Source organism: Tachyglossus aculeatus, chromosome 17, assembly GCF_015852505.1.
Source record: "Tachyglossus aculeatus isolate mTacAcu1 chromosome 17, mTacAcu1.pri, whole genome shotgun sequence".
NCBI classification, from domain to species: Eukaryota; Metazoa; Chordata; class Mammalia; order Monotremata; family Tachyglossidae; genus Tachyglossus; species Tachyglossus aculeatus.
In genome coordinates this window covers 50,345,185-50,370,564 of record NC_052082.1, presented here as the reverse complement: position 1 = coordinate 50,370,564, position 25,380 = coordinate 50,345,185, and the positions used below count along the sequence as shown (strand labels likewise).

The window sequence follows — 25,380 nt, the reverse complement described above, 5'->3', positions numbered from 1 at the left end:
AAAGAGGAGAGAATAATTCTCAGCAGTCAAAATCTACAAAAGAGCATAAATATCAACTGAGATCAATCGGTAGTATTTAGTCGATGGTATTTATTAAGTGCTTACCGTGTACAGAGCACTGTACTAAGAATTTGGGGGAGTACAAAACAACAGAGTTGGTAAAGACATACCCTGTCCACAGTGAGCTTACAGTCTAGACGGGGGAGACAGACATTAGTCTATGTAAGTAATTTAAAGATACAGCTAGAGATGTAGCTAAACAGTAAATTAAACCCCACAAAACTGAACCAAGTGCTCACTCTGCTTAATACGTAACTCATGCAAAGCCATTTATAATAGAAATATATGACTCAAAGGGGGTTGAGCTAGGAGAGGGAGGAAGAGGAGGAGGAGAAGAAGAAGAATGCTCACCTCCACTCAAAACCATTCTGAGTGAATTTGCTGCCCGTCACTGACCCGAAGGTGGGCCAGAAGTGTGGTCTTGGCATTTACTCGCATCCTCAGCTGTCCCTCCTCTCTCCAGAGACAGACTTCAACAGCCCGGCTTCAGGCAAGAGGTAAATGAACAACCTTAGGCAAGGCCTTGCCCATATTCTGATTCTCACCTGGGTATGCTGTTCCTGGAATCCATCGGCTATGGCATTGATATTATGAAAACCCGGGGCCAACAACACATGGAAATAACCTCCTTCTTTTGTGTGAACTTTTATCCCTTCATTGAGTATAATTACTGCTTTGGAGACTGGCTTTCCACTCTTATCGGTAACAAATCCACGCACTCCTTTGTGAACCTGAAAGAAAACGCTTTGTTCATCTAAAAGGCTTTTAATTGATCATTTCAGATTACTAAGGGGAAAACACTCTTCAGTTTGTAATTTTCCAACTAAAAACCCTTAGGGTTTGAGAAGCCCTCCTTAGGAATCAACCCTAATAGGAGTGGTTGGCAAAGGAGTCCGATTATCCTCTCAATGACACTCCCCTATAGGTCCATCGGTAATACTGTCTTTTGAACACAAAGAATGATTTAACTTGGTCAAAAATTAGTGGTCACTACTAGCTTAAATGACATAATCTCACTGGGTCACTACCATACCCCAGTGGGAACACAGATGGCAAGTTTGAGAGACTGGGAGAAGCAGCGTGGCTTAGTGGAAAGAGCATGGGCTTGGGAGTCAAAGGACATGGGTTCTAATCCTGCCTTTGCCACTTGTCTGTTGTGTGACCTTAGGCAAGTCACTTCACTTCTCTTTGTCTCAGTTCCCTCGTCTGTAAAATGGGGATTAAGTGTGAGCCCCACATGGGACAACCTGATCACCCTGTACCTACCCCAGTGCTTAGAACATAGTAAGCACTTAACAAATACCATTATTATTATTATTATTATTATTATTATTATTACTGTGCCAACCACCAGCACCATAATCATTTTCTTCACGCAGCGTCTCAGTCCTGAAGTCTCATCCATTGTTCTCATCCACGGACGCCGTGTCATTTATCCTGTCAAAACCATGCTAAGCTCCTAGTTGCCTAGCATTTCAATAAGCAATTTATGCATTTTCAGTGGGAAGTAATCAACAGGAAGTTTAAAACAGGCCTTTCTTCAAGGATGAAAATCTCACCTCTACTAACATGCTGAGGAGAGATTTCTTATTCTCTGCCCACAGTGTAGGCAGTTGTCCTGCACTGGGAAAGTAACAGCAGCTGGTGTACACTGTGATCTCTGGACAATGGCCGTACGTGACACTGTAATCCTACAAAAGAAAGGTACAAAAGTGATTGAAGGGATGTGAGTGAGCCTAAACATTTAACCGATCACAGAGAGGATGAGGATTTAATTCACCTCTATAGAGGTCCCAGGGGTGTGGTCTTCATATGAATGTGGGTGGTCTGCATTAATCCCTGTGCCCTGACAGCTTCCTTTGAAAGCTATGGAACTTCACATTTTTAAATGCTACCCTTGCCCCCCCACCTTGAAAGTGTTCTCAAAAACTACCTTCATGCTGCCCAAGTGACTGTGCCATTCTGCTCCACGAATCACTCCTCCTGGAATATTCTCATCTGTAAGAAGATCACAAAAATCAGCACAGTACAGCAAAGCAGAACATTAAACAGTCAAGTCTGGAAAAGCCACCTCCACGTACCTGATTTATTTGGGCAGCCTGGTTGACCCATATGCATGGATGGGTGGTTATTTGCATAAAGAGATGCCAAGTGTTTTAGAGTTTCTTTGTTTTCCACTACAAAAGAAAATTTCAGATGTCAGTAGGGAGGTCCAGGGGGAGACTGATTCAGGTTCTCAACTGTCAGCATTTAGAAAGGAATTCACTCTGTGCCGCTAAATCTGATATCTATCCCACTAAAGGTCATGTGTTGACATGTTTAACCAAAATCAGATTTTGAAAACGATGAATCACTTCCCTGAAACAAACAAAAAAACCCTACTAAATTAAATTGAATTAAGTTCACATGCTGGTTGCCCTACTGACCAATTTTTACCTAATACTCTTTCTAAATGAGACTATAAAGCTGTATGTATCAGTGCCCTAATAGAATCTGTTACGTGGGCACTAATATTTATATAGGTTTCCCCTGCCAACCAGTTTTCCCTAGCCTAGTATATCCATATTCAGTTTTCTGCAGACCATATAGGTTACCATGGAATATGCTTTTCCTATCCTATACTCTGACGGTTGTATTCTTGAAGAACTTTGTTATGAAAAATTGCATCATTCCATTCACACCCCTGCTGACACCATAAGACTTTCTTCCCTTCCTGAATCTACCTATGCATCACACTAATTCTAGGCAATTTTGCACTCCCTAATTCTTCAATAGGGTTCTATCCAAATTTCATAATGAAAACCACCCTTTAAGAGAATTGATGGTACATTTTTGAGCAGCCAGTTTTTCTTGGGAGCGAATTTCCTGTCATCATTTCAAGATGCATGCTTCTAGGATGGTGTAATCAGTGAGTCATTAACATTACATACAGAACTAATTGTAACTGCTAAAGCAACAGTGTACTTTAAGCAGTTAGAGCTAGTTTCCTCTGTGTATGACTGATAAAGTGACAGAGGAGCATAAAGAAATTCTCAGAGCCCAACCCATTTAAAACTGGTCTGGAATGTCTTTTGTTTTCCACCAGCTTTATAGAATTTCATCCGATGTGACTGACAGAAGCCAGGCAATTTCTAATCCCCTTTAAAGCCTTTGGTTTTGTCAACCACAAGTGCTTTTAGGAGCCTAACCCCCTTACAGCTGGCAAGAGAAACACTACACTTTTCATTCACTCCTCAGCCAAATGCCAACAACTGGCACATCAGTTCTAGTGATTATACAAGTGAATTCTGGTTTGTAATAATTTACGTATTACTAATTCCGATTTCTAGAGAGATACTGCACATACCTGTCTGAACAGGCTTGTCATATGGATACGTGACCAGCACAGAACCACCGTCTAGAGCAACGGATAAACTGAAGTCCTGTTTCTCAATCAAGTTTTCAATGATGGCTTTCGTCTCCGGTTGCCTCTTTCCCCCAGACTGTGAGGAATTACCTTAAATTTAAAAAAAAAAAAGGATTTTCAACCTTAAATTAAAAAAAGTATTTTCAGCCAGATTATAAAACTTCTTAAACAAAATTGCAAAGGAAGTGTACCCTATTCCCTGTACTCAAACAAAATTACAGAAAAGCATGTAGACAAGGATGCTTAATTTCTCAAGAGCTACAGCCTTTGCAAAACACTACAGACCCTGGAAAGTAGAAGAGCCCTGAATCTTATGTTCTTTTTGGCTGACAATTTCAATGACTAAGGAGCCTTTCCATCAGAATGAAAAATAGTTCAGCAGAAAGGTGTTCTATGGATGTATATTAAAGCGTGCACAAATTTCTGAAAGTGGCTTGGATTAGCTAAATGGTGCCTCTATTTAGTTACCTGCCAACCTAGGGAAACATCATCTTGGAAAGAATCCATAAAATTGAAGGTGAGAACATCTGACTGGCATTTCAGAACACACACACACACACACACGCGCATGCTCTCTCTCTCTCGCTCTCTTTGTGTCTCAAAGAACCTGAGCAGATCTCTTACTCAGGAAGTCCGTGTCCAGGTCTTTGCCACGTGCATTAGTCTGCCCTATCTTCGAGGTGCAGTCCTTCTCCTGTGCTCGCTCACGCCCATCTGGATTTAGCGAAGGCACAATTACGATTCTAGTCCTGTCAATCAGCTAAAAGGCAAACCAAGAGCAATTAGTTTAATAGCCCTGCAGGCAGTCCTCACCGTGCCCCCTTACGCCCCATAAATTTAAGTGCGCAAGTCTCAGAAGTTGCTGTAGCTTATTTTATAAAGGAAAGCAGCATTTGTGGCAAGGTATTTTTTAAAAAGGACTTCTTCGGTTCAATTTAGGTTTCCTAAGTTTACTTTTTAAAGTGAAAGTAATTTAATATCAGTTTTCAGGGAAGATTCCATACAGAAAAGGAGAAAATCCCAAAGCTGAGGTGAAGAACTAAGTCACTCTTCGAAGACTGTTCCAGTCCTAAGATTACCTTGAATGAATGAATGAATTACCTCTTTTCTCCAATATTAGCCCTGGGCTCTCAGAGTATGCAGTTACATCTTAACATATTCTTTATTGGAATATGTTTAAAAATTATTTTTGGTTGCTAGTTTTTTGGGGAGGGATCATAGTGTGGCGTGGCGCTGTCCAAGTCCTAAAAATAGCCTTCAAAATGAATGATTTCACAACAGATTCAAGCAACAGAAGATGTAATGTGAGATGAATCAAGTCAAAAACCCCTATGATACACGTAAAAAAGATTTACCAGAAAATGGTTAAACCAGTCTTTTTTAACAATAAAACCTAAAAGAGTGGGGAGAAAAGGGCATGATTTTCTCTTGATGAATAAAGGGTGCCAAAAATGTTCAATGATTAAATGAAACATTCTAAAGACATTCCTCACACATGCCTTCAAAAATCAGTCCCCTTAGAAAGGCTAAAACTATGAAGACGAAAAATAAATTCAAGATGTATTAAAAGATTATTTTTAAACCCACAGCTATAAATGGACAAAAAAATGTAAAATATAAAACAATTCACATGCCAAAAAAGACATGACAAAAAAAGTGTCCACTTAAGTCCTATGCTGAACACACATATTTAGCACAGCCCCAGTAAAGAGTCATTTTCCTTCCCTTTATGTAAGAAAAAAGAACTGGTTTCTTACTTTGGTAACAGCTGGGTTCTTTTTGTAGTTCAGGCAGAGAAATTCAGCCAATGCCAAAAGCAGTTCGGTGCCAACGGGGGCATTTCCATGAATACCAGCAACGAATCGAATCTTTGGTTCTTCAGGCTCAGAAACATTAGGCTTATTGGAGATTTCCAGGGACCAGATCTGACGGAATTCAGCACTTTGGCCCAAACTTAAAAAGAATCAGAAGCAAAGTATTCAGCAGATACTTGATTTAGAGTTTAAAAAGCCCTAGACAAGAAGAAACACTCTTGAGGAATCTTTGTCTGCCCAGCAAAAGGAGTTCCTTAGCTTGGAGGAAAGGTGGTTCACTTTCCCTATTATAAAAAGAAAAATGCAATAAGGAAAGATCTCATAAATAAGCCTAGGTGAGAATGCAACTTTGCTAGAAACAATCAACACCCTCAAAATGGAGGGCCAATAAAGTGAGCTCGCACTAAAAATTATGGTTTGGAAAGGAAATATACAGGTTAATCTTAGAAAGACTGATTTAGTGAAGTCAGAAAACTTAAAGGAAATGAAAGATGACATCCTTAGAGCAGAAGAACAACAGTTCAGGCAGTACTAGTGATAGTTAAAGAGTAGTGTTGCCAAGAGCAAGACACAGTATTGACATATCTCATAGACAGTGAGTCCCTTATGGGACAGGGACTGTGTCAAACCTGATTAACTTGTATCTACTCCAGCACTTAGTACAGTGCCTGGACCATAGTAAGCACTTGACAAATACCACATCTATGAATGATTTCACAACAGATTCAAGCAACAGAAGATGTAATGTGAGATGAATCAAGTCAAAAACCCCTATGATACACGTAAAAAAGATTTAACAGAAAATGGTTAAACCAGTGCATGAAAAAATCTGTGGGAAGCAGTGGGGCCTAGCAGACAAAGCACAAGCCTAAGAGTAACAGACCTGGGTTCTAATCCCATTCTGCCACTTGTCTGCTGCATAACCTCGGGCAAGTCACTTAACTTCTCTGTGCCTCAGTGACCTCACCTGTAAAATGGGGATTAAGACTGTGAGTCCCATGTGGGACATGGAGTGTGTCCAAACTGATTAGCTGGTATCCAGCCCAGCACATTTCCTGGCACGTAGGAAATGCTTAAATACCAGGAAAAACAAATCTGTGCTATTTTGTACGCTAAATTTGCTGATGAATAGGATCCAACCTGCCTCTCTGGAGCAGATGAGAGCAAAGCAGCAGTCTAACAGTACCCTGAGCCACGCTGTCTGGGATATTCGGTACCCTCCCCAGGGCCTGACTTCCCACAGCAGGGTCAGGAGACCAGAGTAAAATGCCTCAGCACCTTTAAAACACTGGAAAAACTATGCCCATTTAACTTCCCACAGCCTAACCTGAGGTAATAACAGCCTGAAAATGCCTCCTTCAACTGCTGTGCTCTAAAGTTCTTATTGTGTTTGATAATGGCCTCGTGTTCTTACACTGTTTTACCTTTATGTAGTCAATCAATCAATCGTATTTATTGAGCGCTTACTGTGTGCAGAGCACTGTACTAAGCTCTTGGGAAGTACAAGTTGGCAACATACAGAGACAGTCCCTACCCAACAGTGGGCTCACATTTTTCCTCATGTGCCCAATCACCGTTCTCCTAGTTCCACCCCATTTTAGGCCGTAAATCCCACTTCTTTTTAGACTGTGATTCCCCTGAGGGTCAGAAGCTCAGTCTTATTTATTCTTTACTATATTCCGCCTGCCCATTCATTCATTCATTCATTCATTCATTCGATCGTATTTATTGAGTGCTTACTGTGTGCAGAGCACTGGACTAGAGAAGCAGCGTGGCTCGGTGGAAAGAGCCCGGGCTTTGGAGTCAAAGGTCATGGGTTCAAATCCCGGCTCTGCCGATTGTCAGCTGTGTGACTTTGGGCAAGTCACTTCACTTCTCTGTGCCTCAGTTACCTCATCTGTAAAATGGGGATTAAGACTATGAGCCCTCTGTGGGACAAGCTTATCACCTTGTAACCTCCCCAGCGCTTAGAACAGTGCTTTGCACATAGTAAGCACTTAATAAATGCCATTATTATTATTATTTACTAAACGCTTGGGAAGTACGAATCGGCAACATAATAATAATGATGGCATTTATTAAGTGCTTACTATGCGCAAAGCACTGGGGAGGTTACAAGGTGATCAGGTTGTCCCACGGGGGGTTCACAGTCTTAATCCCCATTTTACAGATGAGGGAACTGAGGTCCAGAGAAGTTAAGTGACTTGCCCAAGGTCACACAGCTGACAATTGGCAGAATCAGGATGTGAGGCCCAGAGAAGCGAAAGTGACTTGCCCAAAGTCACACAGCTGACAACTGGCGGAGCGGGGATCTGAACCCATGACCTCTGACTCCTCAGCTCCTCAGTTTTCTTATCTGTAAAATGGGGGTTCAATAACTGTTCTCCCTCCTACTTAAACTGTGGGACATGGACTCTGCCTGACCTGATTAACTTGCATCCACCACAGTACTTGACACAGAGTAAGAGCTTAAAAAAATACTATTATTATAATAACAGCTTTTAGGCTATACTGAAAGAATTTGTCAAGGATGACTTCCATTCCCTTCCCCACAGCACCTGTATATATGTTTATATGTTTGTACATATTTATTACTCTATTTATTTTACTTGTACATATCTAGTCTATTTATTTTATTTTGTTAGTATGTTTGGTTTAGTTCTCTGTCTCCCCCTTTTAGACTGTGAGCCCACTGTTGGGTAGGGACTGTCTCTATACGTTGCCAATTTGTACTTCCCAAGTGCTTAGTACAGTGCTCTGCACACAGTAAGCGCTCAATAAATACGATTGATGATGATGATGATGACCTCTGACTGCAAAGCCCGTGCTCTTTCCACTGAGCCACGCTGCTTCTCATATAGAGACGGTCCCTACCCAACAACGGGCTCACAGTCTAGCCCGTCTAGCACAGTCTAGCTTACAGCCCCGCAGCCTTTAGGACAGGGCTTTGCACAGGAGGTGCTCATTAAATATCACCGAATGAATGAACTAAGGAGCACCACAAATGAGAAAGTCCAATTAATTCAAACAATTTAAGTCAACAGGCTGAAAGTGGCTTGGGAAATTATTAGAGGGAAACGTAAGTGAACAACAAGCTACACGGAAATTGGAGGCAAGTGTAACAGTGTAATAACGTAAAATGATGATAAAATAATAATTTTATTGTGTGTAATAATAAAAGCGTAATAGTGAACACAGTTTGGGAAAACAAATTTAGTGCAACTGCGACAATATGCCATCAGCCACTACAGTTTAATAGCAGCAACTAAAAACCAAGTGATGTCCTGGGATGGAGAAATGAAGGCTGTGTGAGTAGGTAGCAGTATGTCAACTATGACAGTACCACTACTGACTGCTTTTCTGTTCCCCAGAAATATAACAATAATAATAATAATAATGATGGCATTTATTAAGTGCTTACTCTGTGCCAAGCAGTGTTCTAAGTGCTGGGGAGGTTACAAGGTGATCAGGTTGTCCCACAGGGGGCTCACAGTTTTAATCCCCATTTTACAGATGAGGTAACTGAGGCCCAGAAAAGTTAAGTGACTTGCCCAAAGTCACACAGCTGACAAGTGGCGGGGCTGGGATTTGAACCCATGACCTCTGACTCCCAAGCCCGGGCTCTTTCCACTGAGTTATGCTACTTGACTCTCAAGTTCTCTGTAGTCAGGTAGCTAAAATAGTTTTGAAAGTAAGCTTTAAGTGTGACTAGGCAGTGGAAAACCTATCCTGAAAAACGGTAAGAGAGAAAGATAAATGAGAGCTAAGGAGCACAGCCCAATTTAGCTGATTGACACTGCTAAAGCCTGGACTATTGGGCTCAAGGCAATGTGTTCAGGAGAGCTCACAACTGTCACCTCCCAAGCACAGGCTTGGGAGTCAGAAGGACCTGAATTCTATTACCGGCTTTGCTACCTCTCTGCTGTGTGATTTTGGGCAAGTCACTTCACTTCTCTGTGCCTCAGGTACCTCATCCGTAAAACGGGGATTAACACTGTGAGCCCAATGTTTACGACTGAATGAATGAATGTATATATGTTTGTACATATTTATTCCTCTATTTTACTTGTACATGTTTATTCTATTTGTTTTATTTCGTTGATATGTTTTGTTTTGTTCTCTGTCTCCCCCTTCTAGACTGTGGGCCACTGTTGGATAGGGACCGTCTCTATATATTGCCAACTTGGACTTCCCAAGTGCTCAGTGCAGTGGCTCTGCACACAGTGAGCGCTCCATAAATACGATTGAATGAATGACTCCAAAGCCCGGGCTCTTTCCACTGAGCCAGGCTGTTGCGGGCCTAGTTTAGATGAAGGGTGTGACTTAGAGGCAGGTCGAGTCTTATGTGGGCATGGCACTGAGGAGGGCGAGGCTTCTATGTGGGGCATGGTTTATGTGGTCGTGGCTTGGAGTTGGAGGTTGTGAGTTCAAATCCCGACTCCGTCACTTGTCAGCTGTGTGACTTTGGGCTTCTCTGGGCCTCAGTTCCCTCATCTGTAAAATGGGGATTGAGACTGTAAGCCCCCCGTGGGACAACCTGACTACCTTGTATCTACCGCAGTGCTTAGAACAGTGCTTTGCACATAGTAAGCGCTTAACAAATACCAACATTATTATTATTATTATTATTATGTGGGACTGGGACTGTCCAACTCAATTAGCTTGTATTTACCCCAGTGCTTAGCAGTACCTGGCACATAGTAAGCACTTAAATGCCATCAAAAAACAACCTGGAGTTTGAAAGAGAGAAAGCAACAAACAAATGACAACTGAAAAACTGAATGTGGTTTTGAAGACAGAGGAAAGAATCAACAATATGGTTAAAAAAAACCCTCAGAACTCCCAGGGGTAAAGGCTGATCTGTGACTGTCTTCTATCTTTAACATTCACATAAAACATCTGACAAAAATCTATTGAGCGCAAGTGAGCCCAGTAACCTACTTATAACAACTGACCAAGCCTAAACTCCAAATACTCTAGGCGAAAATATTCCAATCTGCTACATTCCGACTTGTTTAGAGGCAAAAAGAAGAGAAGTATACTTACTTAGTGAGATTTGTAATATGTGGGTAGTTCATAACCAGTCCTCTGAGAAACTCAGATAAATCTTTGTAAGAGTGGTACCGATAGAGAGCCAGATTCGGGGATGAGCTTAACAAAAGGTGCTCCAATCCATTCTCAGCTGAAAGATCCTTGATTAAAGTCTCAAATTCTTTCGTGGTGGGATCCCTTGCATCGGTGTTTGAGACAGAGGCTTTCCCCTTCTTTTCATCGTTATTTGAATCTGCTGTCGAGGGTACAAGTGTGAAGTTGACTTGTATAGCACCATCACTCCTAACAGTCACATTCTTTGTGACTGGATTATATCTGGGGTGTGGGGAGAAGGAGCAAGAAAGATTTAAAGCACTGTTTTGAAGACCAGCTATGCTTCCATATTTCCTAAACGTAATACCTCTCAATTACAATCTTAGTTATTATTCATTTTACCAAAGTAAAAGAAAAACATTCAATACACATTCTTAAAGGAGCAGCATTTTGGATTCCTGGGTTCCTTGTTTGATTGATTTTGTTAGTATGTTTGGTTTTGTTCTCTGTCTCCCCCTTTTAGACTCACTGTTGGGTAGGGACTGTCTCTATATGTTGCCAACTTGTACTTCCCAAGCGCTTAATACAGTGCTCTGCACACAGTAAGCGCTCAATAAATACGATTGATTGATTGATTGAAAACAATGAAAGGTTTCTGCCCTAAAGGACGTATGAGACGCACAGGGGCCTGGTGGATACAGCATGGGCCCGGGAGCCAGAAAAACCTGGGCTCTAATCCCAGCACTGCCATTTGACTGCTGTGTAACCTTGGGCAAGTTACTTAATGTCTCTGTGCCTCAGCTATCTCAACTGTAAAACAGGGATTAAGACTGTGAGCCACGTGTAGGGCACGGACTGTGTCCAATCTGATTATTTTGGGAGAGTACAATACAGAGTTGGTAGACATATTCCCAAGGGTTTCGTAGAAAGGAGAGGGAATAGGGAAAATATAAGCTGCTTGTGGGCAATGAGCAAGTCTACCAACTCTGTTATATTGCAGTCTCCCAAGTGCTTAGTATAGTGCTCTGCACACAGTTAATGTCCAATAAATACGACTGAATGGTCAAAAATGGGGGCTTGGTAGGGGAAGGGCTCTTGGAGATATGATTTTAATGAAGCATGGAATGTGGGGAGAGTGGCAGATGGCTGGACATGAAGGGGGAGGCAGTTCCAGGCCAGAAGCAGGTTGTGGGAGAGGGGTCGGCAGCAAAATAGATGAAACTGAGATACACTGAGTAGGCTGGCACTTAGAGGAGCGAATTGAGTGTGCTGGGTTGGCACAGGAAATCAGTGAGGTGATTTGAGTGCTTGAAAGTTAATGGTAAGGACTTTGGTGCAGAGGAGGATGGGCAACCACTGAAGACTCTTGAGGAGTGGGGGAAATACGGACTAAATGTTCTTTTAGAAAAATGATCCATGCAGCAGAGTGAATGGACTTGGAGTGGAGAAAGACAGGAGGCAGAGAAGTCAGTAAGGAGGCTGATGCAATAATCAAGGTGGGACACAATAAGCATTTGGATCAGCATAGTTGCAGTTTGGATGGAGAGGAAAGGGCAGATTTTAGCAATTTTGTGAAGGTACACTGGACAGCATTTGGTGACAGACTGAATACGTAGGTTGAACGAGAGACACGAGTTGAGAGTAAGGCCAAGATTACGGGCCTCAGAGAGTTCTCCAAGGGAGTGGGTGTACATGGACAACAGAAGGGAACTCAGAACTGAGCTTTGAGGGACTCCCACAGTTAGAGGGTTGGAGGCAGAGGAGGAGCCTAGAAAGGGAATGAGAATAAGCAGCCAGAGAGATAGGAGATGACCATGTCAGTGAGGCCAAGGCTAAATGTTCCCAAGAGAAGGGTGCTGTACACAATGTGGAAGGCAACTGAGAGGTTGAGGTGGATCAGGATGGAGTCGAGGTCATTTGATTTGGCAAGAAGGAGACTGGTGACCTTTGTGAGGGCAGTTTCCATAAAACAATATATTCTAAGCCAGTTCTTTAATAAGAAGAGCACTTCTTTGGCAGCCTCATACCAAATCCATTGTAATCAACTTGAATTTCCTCCCCTCAACGTGACTTCTGGTCTTAAGGGAGGAAGTCATGATCAGCATGGCTCAGTGGAAAGAGCGTGGGCTTGGGAGTCAGAGGTCATGGGTTCTAATCCCGGCTCCGCCACTTATCAGCTGTTTGGGCAAGTCACTTAACTTCTCTATGCCTCAGTTACCGCATCTGTAAAATGGGGATTAGGACTGTGAGCCTCATGTGGGCCAACCTGATTACCTTGTATCTTCCCCAGGGCTTCGAATAGCGCTTGGCACATAGAAAGTGCTTACCAAATACCAAAATGATGATGATGATTATTATTAATCTCGAGTCTTACTGAATTGAATGCCATTCCTTTGAGACGAAGCTTTCAAAGTCCTTACTTATTTTTTTTTTGACACTAGAGGGAGTTACGAACTTGGCCATATGGAGGAATCGGTCAAGGGAAAATGCAAACCTCCCTAGTACTGCCAGTTGTTGAGAAAGCCAGGAGCCACCTACATTTGTCTTGCACCGAAGCTTTACTTCCAAAACCACCATCACCTACCCCCGTGCAGATGCTGTGACTCTGTAATTCCCAGGAACTAGCAGGCGCCAGTAGTCTCCAGCCTTATAAGTGGTGACAGGGTGATTAATTTCAGCAACACTGATGGTAGCATTTAAAATGCCCCTGCCATCTGAAGCATCCAGCACAAATCCCCGGACACCCTGATGAACCTGGACAAACAGAAGTTCACGGCCCAATGACCTGGGTGCAAGACACTACTGTCCAGTAAAACAGAGGGGTACAGCAGCAAGGAGAGCAGAAAACTTAAATAATGCGTACACACACACACACACACACACTCTCTCTCTCTCTCTCTCTCTCTTCGTCACCCATTTCTGTTTCTCCATGTCAGGCCATAGCTTTGAGGCCTAGGTCAAATCAATATGACTTGGGTCTACCAGTATAAAGCCCACATTCAGCACAGCAATTCTGCCTTTCGGTCAGGCCCAGCTGGGCCAGAATTGGCTTCAAGAAGAGGAGGGAGATAGTGCACATGAGATTGGCCCCATACCCTGGGGGGACATGCAAGGAGCAATACTGTGGCAGCCAACGTAAACCTGCCCCAGTTATCTTTAGCCCAAAAAGATCTACAAAGAATAAAGTGCAGGCTAACTCCAGTCCTTTTCAGGGCTTTATTCCGATAGTGGTGGACAGGAGAGGCAAGCTCAAGTGCTTGAAAAAAGTGGGTTACGTACCCCTAGCTGTTTGGGGCCTCAGATAAATAAAGCACTCAGGGCAAAGGAATAGATGGAGTTCTCGACATATGAAGACATAATAATGGTATTTTTTAAGTGTTTACTATGTGTCAAGAGTTGTAGTAAGGACAGGAGTGGATACAAGCTTATCAGGTCAAACATGGTCCTCATCCACAGAGAAGCAGCGTGGCTCAGTGGAAAGAGCACGGGCTTTGGAGTCAGAGGTCACGGGTCCAAATCCCGGCTCCGCCACTTGTCAGCTGTGTGACTTTGGGCAAGTCACTTAACTTCTCTGGGCCTCAGTTCCCTCATCTGTAAAATGAGGATTAAGACTGTTGGCCCCCTGTGGGACAACCTGATCACCTTGTAATCTCCCCAATGCTTAGAACAGTGCTTTGCACATAGTAAGCGCTTAATAAATACCATTATTATTATTATTATCATCACCTAAGTAGGAGGGAAAATGGGAACTGAATCCCCATTTTACAGAGGAAATGGAGGAAGGGAGAAGTTAAGTGACTTGCCCAAGGCTACAAATCAGGCAAATGACAGAGCCGAGATTAGGATTTCAATCCACTGATTCTCAGGCCTGTGCCCTTTCCATTAGACCACACTTCTTGTGGGTGCCTGGGCTCAGAGTTCTGTCCCAGATTTTTCTCTTTTATCTTTCGGCTAAGGAATTCTGGAGAGGGCCTTGGGGAAGGGAATTTCAATGTGGAGATACTCTCAAGGCTCTACTGCCCAAGAGGAAGTAAACAAATTCCATGTGTCGGAGGGATGGGGGAGGGGGAAAGAGTCTGGTGAGTGGAGAAAAATGGTTTTATACAGTAACTGCATCTTGCAACAGGAAACTCTGCCTCTGTAGAAACAAAAAGGTGAGATGAGATATGGGAGGAGGAGGGAGAATGAGAAATATGGATCAAATCATGGAGAATTCTGGCTAGATGTAGTCGGAAGCAGCATGACTAATGAAAAGCCATCTTGGCTATCTCTCCAATTAGCTAGGTTAATTTGCAATATGCTATCAGACGATTCTCAAACACACCCATACAGACACACACAAAAAATCAGGTTCCTGAGTACAATTTCACCTCCCCAATTTTGAATTCTCACCTGCTTTATGAACTGCAGAAGAGATCTACGGTTCTGTTCCCAAAACTTTGGCAAATCCTTTTCATAAGGATATTTCACACAACCTAACTCAATAGTCACTTCAAAGCAATTTGTGTTCAAGTAGTTCCAGTCCTGCATACCACCTGAAGAGTAATTTTTCAAGTATGAGAATCAAATCATTTTCAGGAAGTTCTACATGTCAAGATCCAGTCATGGCATCTTTAAAATAACAAAAATACACCACTTCAAAGGCTACCAATGGGAATTAGAGAATTGACTTCTGAAGCTTCAGGTTTCCACAAATATTAAAAAAAAATCGACAGGTACTTAAGAACTGGATATTACTTAAAATTGATATTTATATGAATCTGCCCCAGGGCTGTTTTTGCTTGTGTCTCTAGGTTAAGTTCCTCTTCTAGTATCGGTGGGCATTTCTTCTGCGTATGTAGGGTTGTCTGGTCTATTACTCTATTTATTTATTTATTACTCTATTTATTTATCTATTACTCTATTTATTTATTTATTTATTTATTTTGCTTGTACATAGCTATTCTATTTATTTTGTTAGTATGTTTGGTTTTGTTCTGTCTCCCCCCTTTTAGACTGTGAGCCCACTGTTGGGTAGGGACTGTCTCTATATGTTGCCAATTTGTACTTCCCAAGCGCTTAGTACAGTGCTCTGCACATAGTAAGTGCTCAATAAATACGATTGATGATGATGATGATGGTGTGTGAGCTAGATTTACCTTCTCCGTCCCAGTCTCTGAAATCTTTAAGCAGACGGATCTCAGACACAGGAAATGCTTCTCTCCTCTTCCCCTGACTCCCCCCGACTTCTGGCTACTTTCCTGTTTGAGTTTTTGCATATTCTCTTCCTGCCTGGGCTCTGCTCCTCAGAACACTAAACCTGCCTTCATTAAAAAAAAAAATTTAAATCAAATTAAATCATGGTATTTGTTAATCGCTTACGATGTGCCAAGCACTGTTCTGAGCACTGAGATAAATACAAGGTAATCAGGTTGTCCCACATGGGGCTCACAATCTTTATCCCCATTGTGCAGATGAGGGAACTGAGGCACAGAGGAGTGGAGTGGCTTGCCCAAGGTCACACAGCAGACAAGTGGTGGATGCGGGATTAGAACCCATGTCCTCTGACTCCCAAGCCCGTGCTCTTGCCACTAAGCCAGGCTGCTTCTCTAGCAAACAGGGAGAGGTAGGAAGTAGGATGAAGGGATTATAGATGGTTCTAAAGACTCATTCCGCAAAAACGTCCCCCACTTTCCTCAAAGTTTAATTGTCTAAAATGTTAAGAGTATAACCTTACTGTAAACCTTTGACAAGGTCTACTCCAAAACTGTTACAAAATTTAAGTCCATCTCTGGACATAATGTGTATTTTCACTGAGTTGAAAGTTCAAAAATTCAAGAAGTTATAAAAGAAAAAAATCAAAGTGTAAGTAGATGAAAAGACTTAGATCTTGTAAGAGACAGATGAATATTTCTTAACAAAAGACAATGGTCATCAACACTGACATTATTAAGAGTATTTGTGGGGAGGAAATTCTGTACGTTCCCAAAGTGGACTGCCCAGGGCGGGCACTGAAATATTTCTATTATTAGGAAATCAATTAAGATATAGTATATGGCTTATAAGAGTATTTGTGGGGAGGAAATTCTGTACTTTCCCAAAGTGGACTGCCCAGGACGGGCACTGAAATATTTCTATTATTAGGAAATCAATTAAGATATAGTATATGGCTTATAAGAGTATTTGTGGGGAGGAAATTCTGTACTTTCCCAAAGTGGACTGCCCAGGGCGGGCACTGAAATATTTCTATTACTAGGAAATCAATTAAGATATAGTATATGGCTTATAAGAGTATTTGTGGGGAGGAAATTCTGTACTTTCCCAAAGTGGACTGCCCAGGGCGGGCACTGAAATATTTCTATTACTAGGAAATCAATTAAGATATAGTATATGGCTTATAATCTAAACGAGGGGTGACAGATACATAAAACATATGGGATATTCATGCAACTGTCTCCTCCTTACTTATCTCTTCTTTTTTGCCGCTACAACTTTCAAGTACTCTCCTTTCTCTTAAGCTTACCCCCTTAGGTGTACCTCAGGCTCAACTCTGTCTCCGACCCACTTCATCTCCAACTTCTCCCCCTCTAGACGGTAAACTCATCTGTAAGCCGGGAATGTGTTTATTATCTTATTGTCCCTTAGTACAGTGCTCTGCACACAGCAAATACTCAATATATACAATTAACTGACTGACTCCATAGAATTCCCTTTCCAGCTCCATCTATCAAACCATACCTCTTTCATCTGCAAGGCCCTTTGAAAACGGCACCTGTTCGAGAAAAAATTCACTCTCCCAAACCCCACTCCCTGATCAGGTCATCTTCTAGACTGTAACCTCCTTGTGGGCAGGGAACTTGTCTATCAACCCTGTTAGACTGTACTCTCCCAAGCACTTAGTGCAGTGCTCTACATACAATAAGTGCTCTAGAAATACCGTTGATTGATTCCATCGGTCACCCACAGCCCTTAAGCACATCTTTTTAATACCAATCAACAGCATTTGGATGTGCTCTGTGAGTGGGAGAGGGGAAACTGACCTAGGTAGCAGATGACTTCCCAAATTCCCAGAAGCAGTAAAGGAAATGAGGTATTTGGCTCAAGTGGTGTCGGAATGGAGGAAAAAAGCTAGTCGTGGTTACAAGAAGTATCACCCAGCACAACTATTAATTACAACTATGGCCAAGGTTTCATATCAAAAATGTTCTCTTACCTGGGACATTGTACCAGTGAGCTCCATTGGTAATTCCATGAGGAAAATATTCATTTGGATACATGCTCTTACAGGGGCTCCCCTGGTACATCTGGGCATTTTCCTGAAATAAAAAGGTGTTACTATGTATGCACTTTGGGGGTAAGACTCCACTTGCCATCTCTATTTTATCAAGAGTGCACAGAAGAACTCTCTTATGGCATTGTAATACAGCACAATTTCCCCCAGCTCAACCCCAAATTTTCAGTAAACTGCCTCCTGGAATCTTTTCTTTGACTAACTTAACTACGTCACTTGAGATTCTATTCAATCTCTATTCTTAGATTTACAAGAATTTGGCATGAATTTGGATACAAGAGGTCCCAGATGATGACCTCAGGTGCTTCATGAATATTAACTTTCAGCCCAATGACGCTGTGGTTAGAAGTCTTTCATTTATAAGGAAATGGAGGCACAGAGTAATGTTCCTTACTTACAATGACTTACTCCAAATAGCCAATGGAATCAGTGACACAGCCAAGTACAGAATTCAAAACACCTACATGATTCCCAGGCTATTGTTTTCCCCACGTCTTGCATCCTCCTAAGAATATTTGGCGAATACCTTTTTGAAAAAAATTAGGAGGCATTACCTTCCAAAGTTAATTACCTCCAGTATGATAAGCTTTAAAAATCAAATATAAATCAATATAAAAAAGTCTAAAGAGAAGTAATAGCAATACATTATGTGTGGGTTGTAGGTAATTATCAATACTTATTAAATGCCAAAGGTATACTACCTTTGGAATTAACTGGTGCTCAACAGAACAGTTCAGCTGCTTATAAATTTGAGCTGGAAGGGAATTCATACGAGTGTTCCATAATCCACACTGCCTTCTAACTAGACAAAAAGATCAGTTCAGAGTGATGACTTCAAATCATAATCCGTCAGAAAAAGACACCACACTCTGGTCAACCCCTCTAGACTGGAAGCTCATTGTGGGCAGGGAACATGTTTGCCAACTCTGTTGTAATGGACTCTCCATGCACTTAGTACAGTACTCCGCACAGAGTAAGCACACAATAAATACTAAGTGATTGACTGATCTACTGGATCCCACTGGTCTCCAAATGGTCTCTATATACGTGCGCTGCGCTACCCACATCTAAGGGTCAGAGACAGGATGGATACACAAGGGGAAAGAAAGGCGAAACGAGAGTGAAGGAGAAGAACAACTGTTCAAAGTTACTGCAGCCTTTGCTTATATGAAGTTACCTTTATAGCCAACAACTAGAAGGCAGGCATTATTAGCAAATCAAATTAGCCTCCTTGCTTAAGCAACGGGGGTGGCAGCAACCACCACTGTCTACATTTAACGTACACTTGAGACTGCAAATTCCACATAATTTAAGCTCTGGCTTCCTTGGAGATGAACTCTCTCCCTGCCCACTCATCCCACAGCTTTGAACAGCTGGCCTACTTCTGCTAACTAATCCACACCTGGAGGAAATGGAGCACATTCTTTTAAAAAGTTTCCATGTTTCTGGAATTCCTTGTCTGTCTTGGTTCAGTGCAATCCCAGTTTATTTTACACTATGGCATGAAACCTTTTCCAGTGTGGTTTGCCCTGACAAGGGGGCAATAAAGTGGCAGTTGTCACTGTATTTAATTACTGCTGACAGTTGTTTTATATATCTTCATGACATTTTCTTGGGTTTATGCTGTGGTTTTTTTTTTTTTTAAAATCAAGGACACAGCATTTAAAACATCCACAGTATAACCAACCAATCGTATTTATTGACCACTTACAGTGCGCAGAGCAGCGTACTAAGTGCTTGGCAAATACTAAGTGCTTGGCAAAGTACAATACAATAAGAACTAGCAGATGCGATCCCTGCAACCAAAGAGCTTACAGTCTACAGAGGAAGAAGGACAGTAAAATAAATCACACCTAGGAATAAATTACAGTAAATAAAATTACAGTATGTATAGCCGATTATTTTGCAGGCCAGAGCTTCCTCTTTACACTGAAATTTACCTTGGAATAGGATAGTGCAATTTGTTGGAATACGGCATCATCTGGGGATTTGCTGTATAAAGCTATTCCTTGTTCATCATCATCGTAGGGGTAGTTCACAACCAAAGATCCTTCAGGGAGCACAAAGAAATGTGTTTATTTCAACTGCTTTGTGGGTCAACAGTCTTACCATAAAGAAAACTTTTTCTAAAAGCATCGGAAAGAGGTGAAGACTGGGAGGGAGAGTGGAGAACATAAATATTTCCTTTAGTGCTTAGTACAGTGCTCTGCACAAAGTAAGTGCTCAATAAATACTACTGAATGAATAAATTTCCCAATGCTAAGCTAATTTCCTTACCAGAGTAGTTGGTTATATAAACAAGGTGATGAGCATATACCAAGGGTCCCCTGGTACCCATAAAAGTGCTCTTACCTGAAAGGGTCTCAATTATTTTCCTTAAAGAATAATGAAGTGTTATTTTTACAAACTTGGAATACTGTCTGAGTTTAAGGAAGTAGGTCAGTGAGCTGCAGCTTGAGAAGTCAAAGTTAATTCTGCTTAATTCTTCTAATAAAACTTCCAAGATAAATATGATTCCCGTGATACACATCCTGGGATGTCCATTTCCATCCCATGAAATTCCGTAACAACGCAATTCTGAGGTTTAGCAGACCTTCTCTAACATGGAAAAAAACAAGATTTTAAAATATTTGCATTTTATCTATAGGGAATTAGGAAAAGCAGGACGTGTATTGAGGCAACTCTAAGTCTCTCGTTCAGTTTACTATAATTTAACCTGGTCTCTGCTTTGCCCTTTACTGGTATCCCATCCATACTTTGCTTCTACCTCTGAGATGGAAAGGGGTGGGCAAAATTACTTGTATTATTCTTTCATTCAATCGTATTCATTGAGCGCTTACTGTGTGCAGAGCATTGTACTAAGCGCTTGGAAAGTACAAGTTGGTAACATATAGAGACGGTCCCTACCCAATAGCGGGCTTATTACTGACCCTCCCCAAATAGGCTAATCTCACAATACTCCATAATAGAGAACCTAAACAGTCGTGAATCACAAAGGTCACAGAATTACAATTTATCTACAGAAAAAACGGACAGTTCTTATGCCGCCTTCCCTATCCAGCACATATCCCAAGAGCCCAAACTTCACTTCTCTCATCCCTCAGGGCCCAGGTTTCTTTGAATCATTCGAGCTCAGGCAATTTGTCACCAGGCTTTGTAAAGATGAGTGCAAAGAAATGCAGTCCTTGCAAGTTTTCAAACTATCCACTGTTAGTGAATATAGGACTTTCAGGAAACAGCCTCAACAAAAACGGCAGGGGCGTGTGACACTTAACATGAACATTTTCTGCCTTAATAGCATATTATATAAAACGTCCCCCAGTATTCAATGAAAGGCATAGCAACGATTCCAGAGATACTTTTCAAGCCCAAGCAGATACATCAGCAAGAATTACCTACCTCCATGCAAGTTTGCTGAGAGCACAAATGGATAGCTCTTCAACCAGCTCATTACAGCAATCGTCTCTGGTTGGGCAGGGTCAGTGACTTGAAAGAACTGGTCTGGGAAATTTCGGTTCAGGTCGAAGTTGTTACTGTTGTTTCTACCAATTACACTTGCTTGGTCTCCTGCACAGTGACAGATATTTTATGTTCTGTTATTTCCCCCCTCACATTAAAAACACAATCCTAGTTCATTCTTCTCGACTAGCCCAATGAGAAAAGAGATATCTACAGTCAGTTCTGTTACACGACTTCAATATTTTGGATAGAAGACTACTGAAGCATTAGATACATTGTTCCAGCAACACGCTTCTTTTTGGCTATAACCACGCAATGTGGAATTAGAAGAAATGGCTACTTTTCACCCATAATTTCCCAGTTTGTGTGCTATGCCCCTCCCAAGTGAACCTTCTCGCTCTTCTTTGTTCTCACCTCTCCCATCTTTGGCCCCTTGCTCCTGCCCTATGATTGGATCAACGAGATGATCACTTGAGATATCTAATTCAATTACACTCTTGCTAAAAACGAATGGCAAAAATGTAAGCGAGACAGTTTGCCCAAAAAATGAAACATTTTTCAATAAATCAGTTTCACTGTATTACAATTTATAATAGTTTTTTCCCACCTCACTGTGTAATTCCACAAAAACTGCTGGGGCAGAGTTGCCTTCCTGAAGCATAAGAGAGAAGGCACCCATTTACCAAAGACCACTGGTAAAAGTATGGGACCAGAAATTGATAAGTTTGATTCCCAGCTTTGCCACTGACTTGGACAATCTCAGCCTTAATTTCCTCCTCTGTAAAATGGGAATAATGCCATCTCTTCATCGCACAGGAATATTATAAGGCCAACTGAGACTTGACACAAAAGCACTTGGGAAAAATCAATCATACTTATTGAATGCTTAATTGTGTGCAGAGCACTGTACTACATACTTGGGAGAGTACAATATAACAGAGTTGGAAGACATGTTCCCTGCCCACAAGGCGCATACAATCTAGAGGAAAAATAAAATACTAAGAATAATACTTATTATAGCATTAACAACTATACAGACTAAGCTCCCTTTGATGCCCAATTGACATGGCCATCCCATTCCCCACAAAATAACATTCAAGGAGTAGGCACTCAGAACTGTCATTACCTTCCTGGGACTTTTCATACCCATCAGGGTTCATGGATGGCATAAGGTGAATCCTTGTGTTTTGGACCAATTCTGTCACTTCGGGGTCTGTCCCATAGTTTTTACAGAGATATTCGATGAGATTCAGAAGCAATTCTCTTCCCACCACCTCATTCCCATGCATATTGCCAATGTACTTAAACTCTGGTTCACCTGCAAACAGGAGTATTTTTGACTTTAGTATCGGAGAGGTTCACGAATTAATTTTAGGGGACTTTTAACCCTTCTGAACTATATCAAACACTGAAAAAATGCCACTAAACTACACTGCCTAAGAGGGAATGGGGGAGGAGAGAGGAAAAAAATGGATAAGACCCAAAGCTTCCCCGCAAACGTATTTCCTTCCTAAGGAAGGAAATCTACAGCTCTCTAGAAAGAAGTCTGTCAAAATGCCCATTCCTCAGGAGTGGATTGGGTTGGATTGGGGAAAGACCTTCTCTTCAGAATATGACACAGGGGCAGGCTTTTGAGGTAGCAGTTTACATCCCTAAAGGAAGATCTTTAAAAAAGAAATGCAGACACCCACTTGACTTGGATGGTTTACTCATGTATGACCAGACTTCTTACACACAAATCAGGGATGATACCAAAAACAAATGCAGAGACGACCAAGTCAGAACTAAAAACTTATTAACTCACACTAACAGAATGGTCTCAAAGTAAATTCTCACTGAACTAGATTATAGTTTGGGGATACAGATTATAACTTCATATCCCAAGGCCTGAAGCCTATTGAACAATCTATTTATGTGCTTTGCCTACTGGATTTATTTTTCCTCCTCTGTCCAAGAGAATGGCTTCTTTTCATGTGCTGATGCTCTGCTGCAGCTGTAATACATTTTAATACTGTAAGAGACCCCTGGGGAGAAATGGGGCCACACTGACAGTTTGCCTTTGCAGGAATCAGCAATTACATAACGGGGTTGATTTCTAAAGCCCAACTTGTTACCTGGTTCATGGACGCCTGGATTGTCAGATATTTCCATGACATAAAGCTCTCTCAACTCCACTGATTTTCCTAGTGAATAGAGCCGTGTGATGTTTGGATAATCATTGGCAAACCTCCTCAGAAAGATTTCCATGTCAGGGAAGTGGTGGTGGTGAAAGTCTTTAGGCTGAATTTGCTGGTGGAACAAGGTTGTTGTAGGAGCATTAGTGATAGAAATGGTGCTAGCTGTCACTGCCTGAGTAGGGTCCAGGATTGGCACAAACACTGTGGGCCTCAAGGAAAAGTCCACTTCTTTTGCTGGTCCTTCGGTCACCAAAATGTTATCCACAGTCATCGACATATACCTGAGAAAACAAAAGTTGTTTGAGAATGCACATGATTTTGCAGATGAGAGTCATTTTAAAGCACAGCCTGTTATAAATACTAGAAGAGTATGAAAAAATGCTATTGAACTTTTCTATTCGGGAGCCATTTGTCTAGTTTGAAGTGTTCAAAGGAGCCATGAGTAGCTTAAAGCATCATTAGGTTTTAGGACATTTAAACTGTGACCATTAGATTAAACAACAGTATCTGAAGGGCCAACTGCTTTCCCCACCAGGCCACTAAGCACTACATAGCACAGCCTGAAGACACCACCAATCAACCTGCTATTTATTTATTTATTTGTATTGATGTCTGTCTCCCCCTCTCTAGACTGTAAGCTTTTGTGGGCAGGGAATGTGTCTGTTTATTTTTGTACTGTGCTCTCCCAAGCACCTAGTATAGTGTTCTGCACAAAATAAGCCCTCAAAAATACAAATAAATGAATTGAATGAATCAATCAATTTATAGCATCTAAACCCTGGCTGCCATCCCAATTCCCTTGAGCACAGGAAAGAACTTCTATGGAATCACTTCCCTCCCTACAAAGCCTGGTAAATAAGCCTAATCTCTAGAGAGGAGGAGAACTTAAAAAAAGAGCTGCCTTTCTGTTTGCAGAGCAGGGTTACAGGGAGAGAGGAAATGCCTAAGTCCCAACACTCGGATCAGCGGGATGGGGGAGAATAAATAGATAGAAATGTAGATCAGAGAGGGAAATAAGAGAATGGAAAGGTCAGGAAGGGTGCATGAGGTAAGCTTGCTGTGGGCAGGGAATCTGTCTGTTTATTGTCATATTGTTCTCTCCCAAGCGCTTAGTACAGTGCTCTGCACGCAGTAAGTGTTCAATAAATATGATTAAATAAATGCAATGAATGAGGTGAAAGAGAGGAGGAAAAAGAGAGAAAAAAATGGCAAAGTAGACAGAGACATGTAAAAATTCCCATACGTGCTTCACAGGTATTAGCTGTCTTTTCCTTAAAAAGTAAAGGGGACAGCTCTGCAAAACAGCTCTTCCTATAATCCCTTATGTTCTAGCATTAATCTATTTTAGCAGGCGGTTGCTGAAGGAAGCAACTGCCTCAAGGTTACTACCTTTCAAACAGCACTCCGCCCGTTTGCAATCATTTATGTGGTTGCACAGAGCAAGCCTCACTGGTGGGTAGCCAAACATGCCACAGACGCCAACATTTCCGGGAGACGTCTCTGGCTGACTTTAAGATACGAAGAAAGACTGACGATGCAGAAGTGCAGTTTCAACTTAATTGCGGGAACCTTACCCAGTTAAAACTGCTGTGAGGTTGTAGGTTCCAGGCACGAGTAATCTGTGGAAGTCCCCAAATCTGCCCGTTGTGATGTTATGGTTAATACCCGCTACCATGATGGTTGCGTTCTCCAGGCCAGATCCAGTGACAGAGTCCCTAACAAATCCTTTTACTCCAATGTGGACCTATAGTAATAACAAAAGCAACTTGATTAGATATGGAATTTTGAAGGGAAGGAGAAGGGGATTTCACTAGAATTCCTATGTTCCTAATGCTACAATCTCTTAAATGACATCCCTGGAGCCAAGAGTTTCTCTCTCTTATCCATCCCTACTTTTGACAAACGTGGACAAAGGTAGTTAAGAAATCCCCTTTACAACATAGGCTGAAGATTGGCAAATTGCCTGCAGTGCTAAAAATCCCCCTCCCCTTCTAAAACCTGAAGGTGATGATTATAATGGCCTGATGTCACACATAATTCAGTGATGCCCACCGGCTTAGCTGTTTAATTGTCCTATCCAATGCACTTGGCAATGCCCAGTGAGCACTG

The 25,380-nt window shown here is 41.7% G+C and overlaps 1 protein-coding gene across 1 annotated transcript in view; it reads right to left on the bottom strand.

Moving 5' to 3' along the window:
- CPD (carboxypeptidase D) overlaps window positions 1-25,380 on the bottom strand; it is a 59,246-nt gene that overhangs the window by 5,871 nt on the left and 27,995 nt on the right. Inside the window, exons 4-19 of the mRNA XM_038759661.1 lie at window positions 24,846-25,015; window positions 23,209-23,552; window positions 22,221-22,412; window positions 21,035-21,202; window positions 19,576-19,685; window positions 17,558-17,660; window positions 14,758-14,900; window positions 12,950-13,119; window positions 10,327-10,647; window positions 5,224-5,419; window positions 4,091-4,226; window positions 3,407-3,556; window positions 2,142-2,237; window positions 1,994-2,058; window positions 1,620-1,751; window positions 606-791 (exon numbers count right to left, since the gene is read on the bottom strand). Coding sequence (XP_038615589.1) covers window positions 606-791; window positions 1,620-1,751; window positions 1,994-2,058; window positions 2,142-2,237; window positions 3,407-3,556; window positions 4,091-4,226; window positions 5,224-5,419; window positions 10,327-10,647; window positions 12,950-13,119; window positions 14,758-14,900; window positions 17,558-17,660; window positions 19,576-19,685; window positions 21,035-21,202; window positions 22,221-22,412; window positions 23,209-23,552; window positions 24,846-25,015 — 2,682 coding nt within the window. The remainder of the gene's footprint in view (window positions 1-605; window positions 792-1,619; window positions 1,752-1,993; window positions 2,059-2,141; window positions 2,238-3,406; window positions 3,557-4,090; window positions 4,227-5,223; window positions 5,420-10,326; window positions 10,648-12,949; window positions 13,120-14,757; window positions 14,901-17,557; window positions 17,661-19,575; window positions 19,686-21,034; window positions 21,203-22,220; window positions 22,413-23,208; window positions 23,553-24,845; window positions 25,016-25,380) is intronic.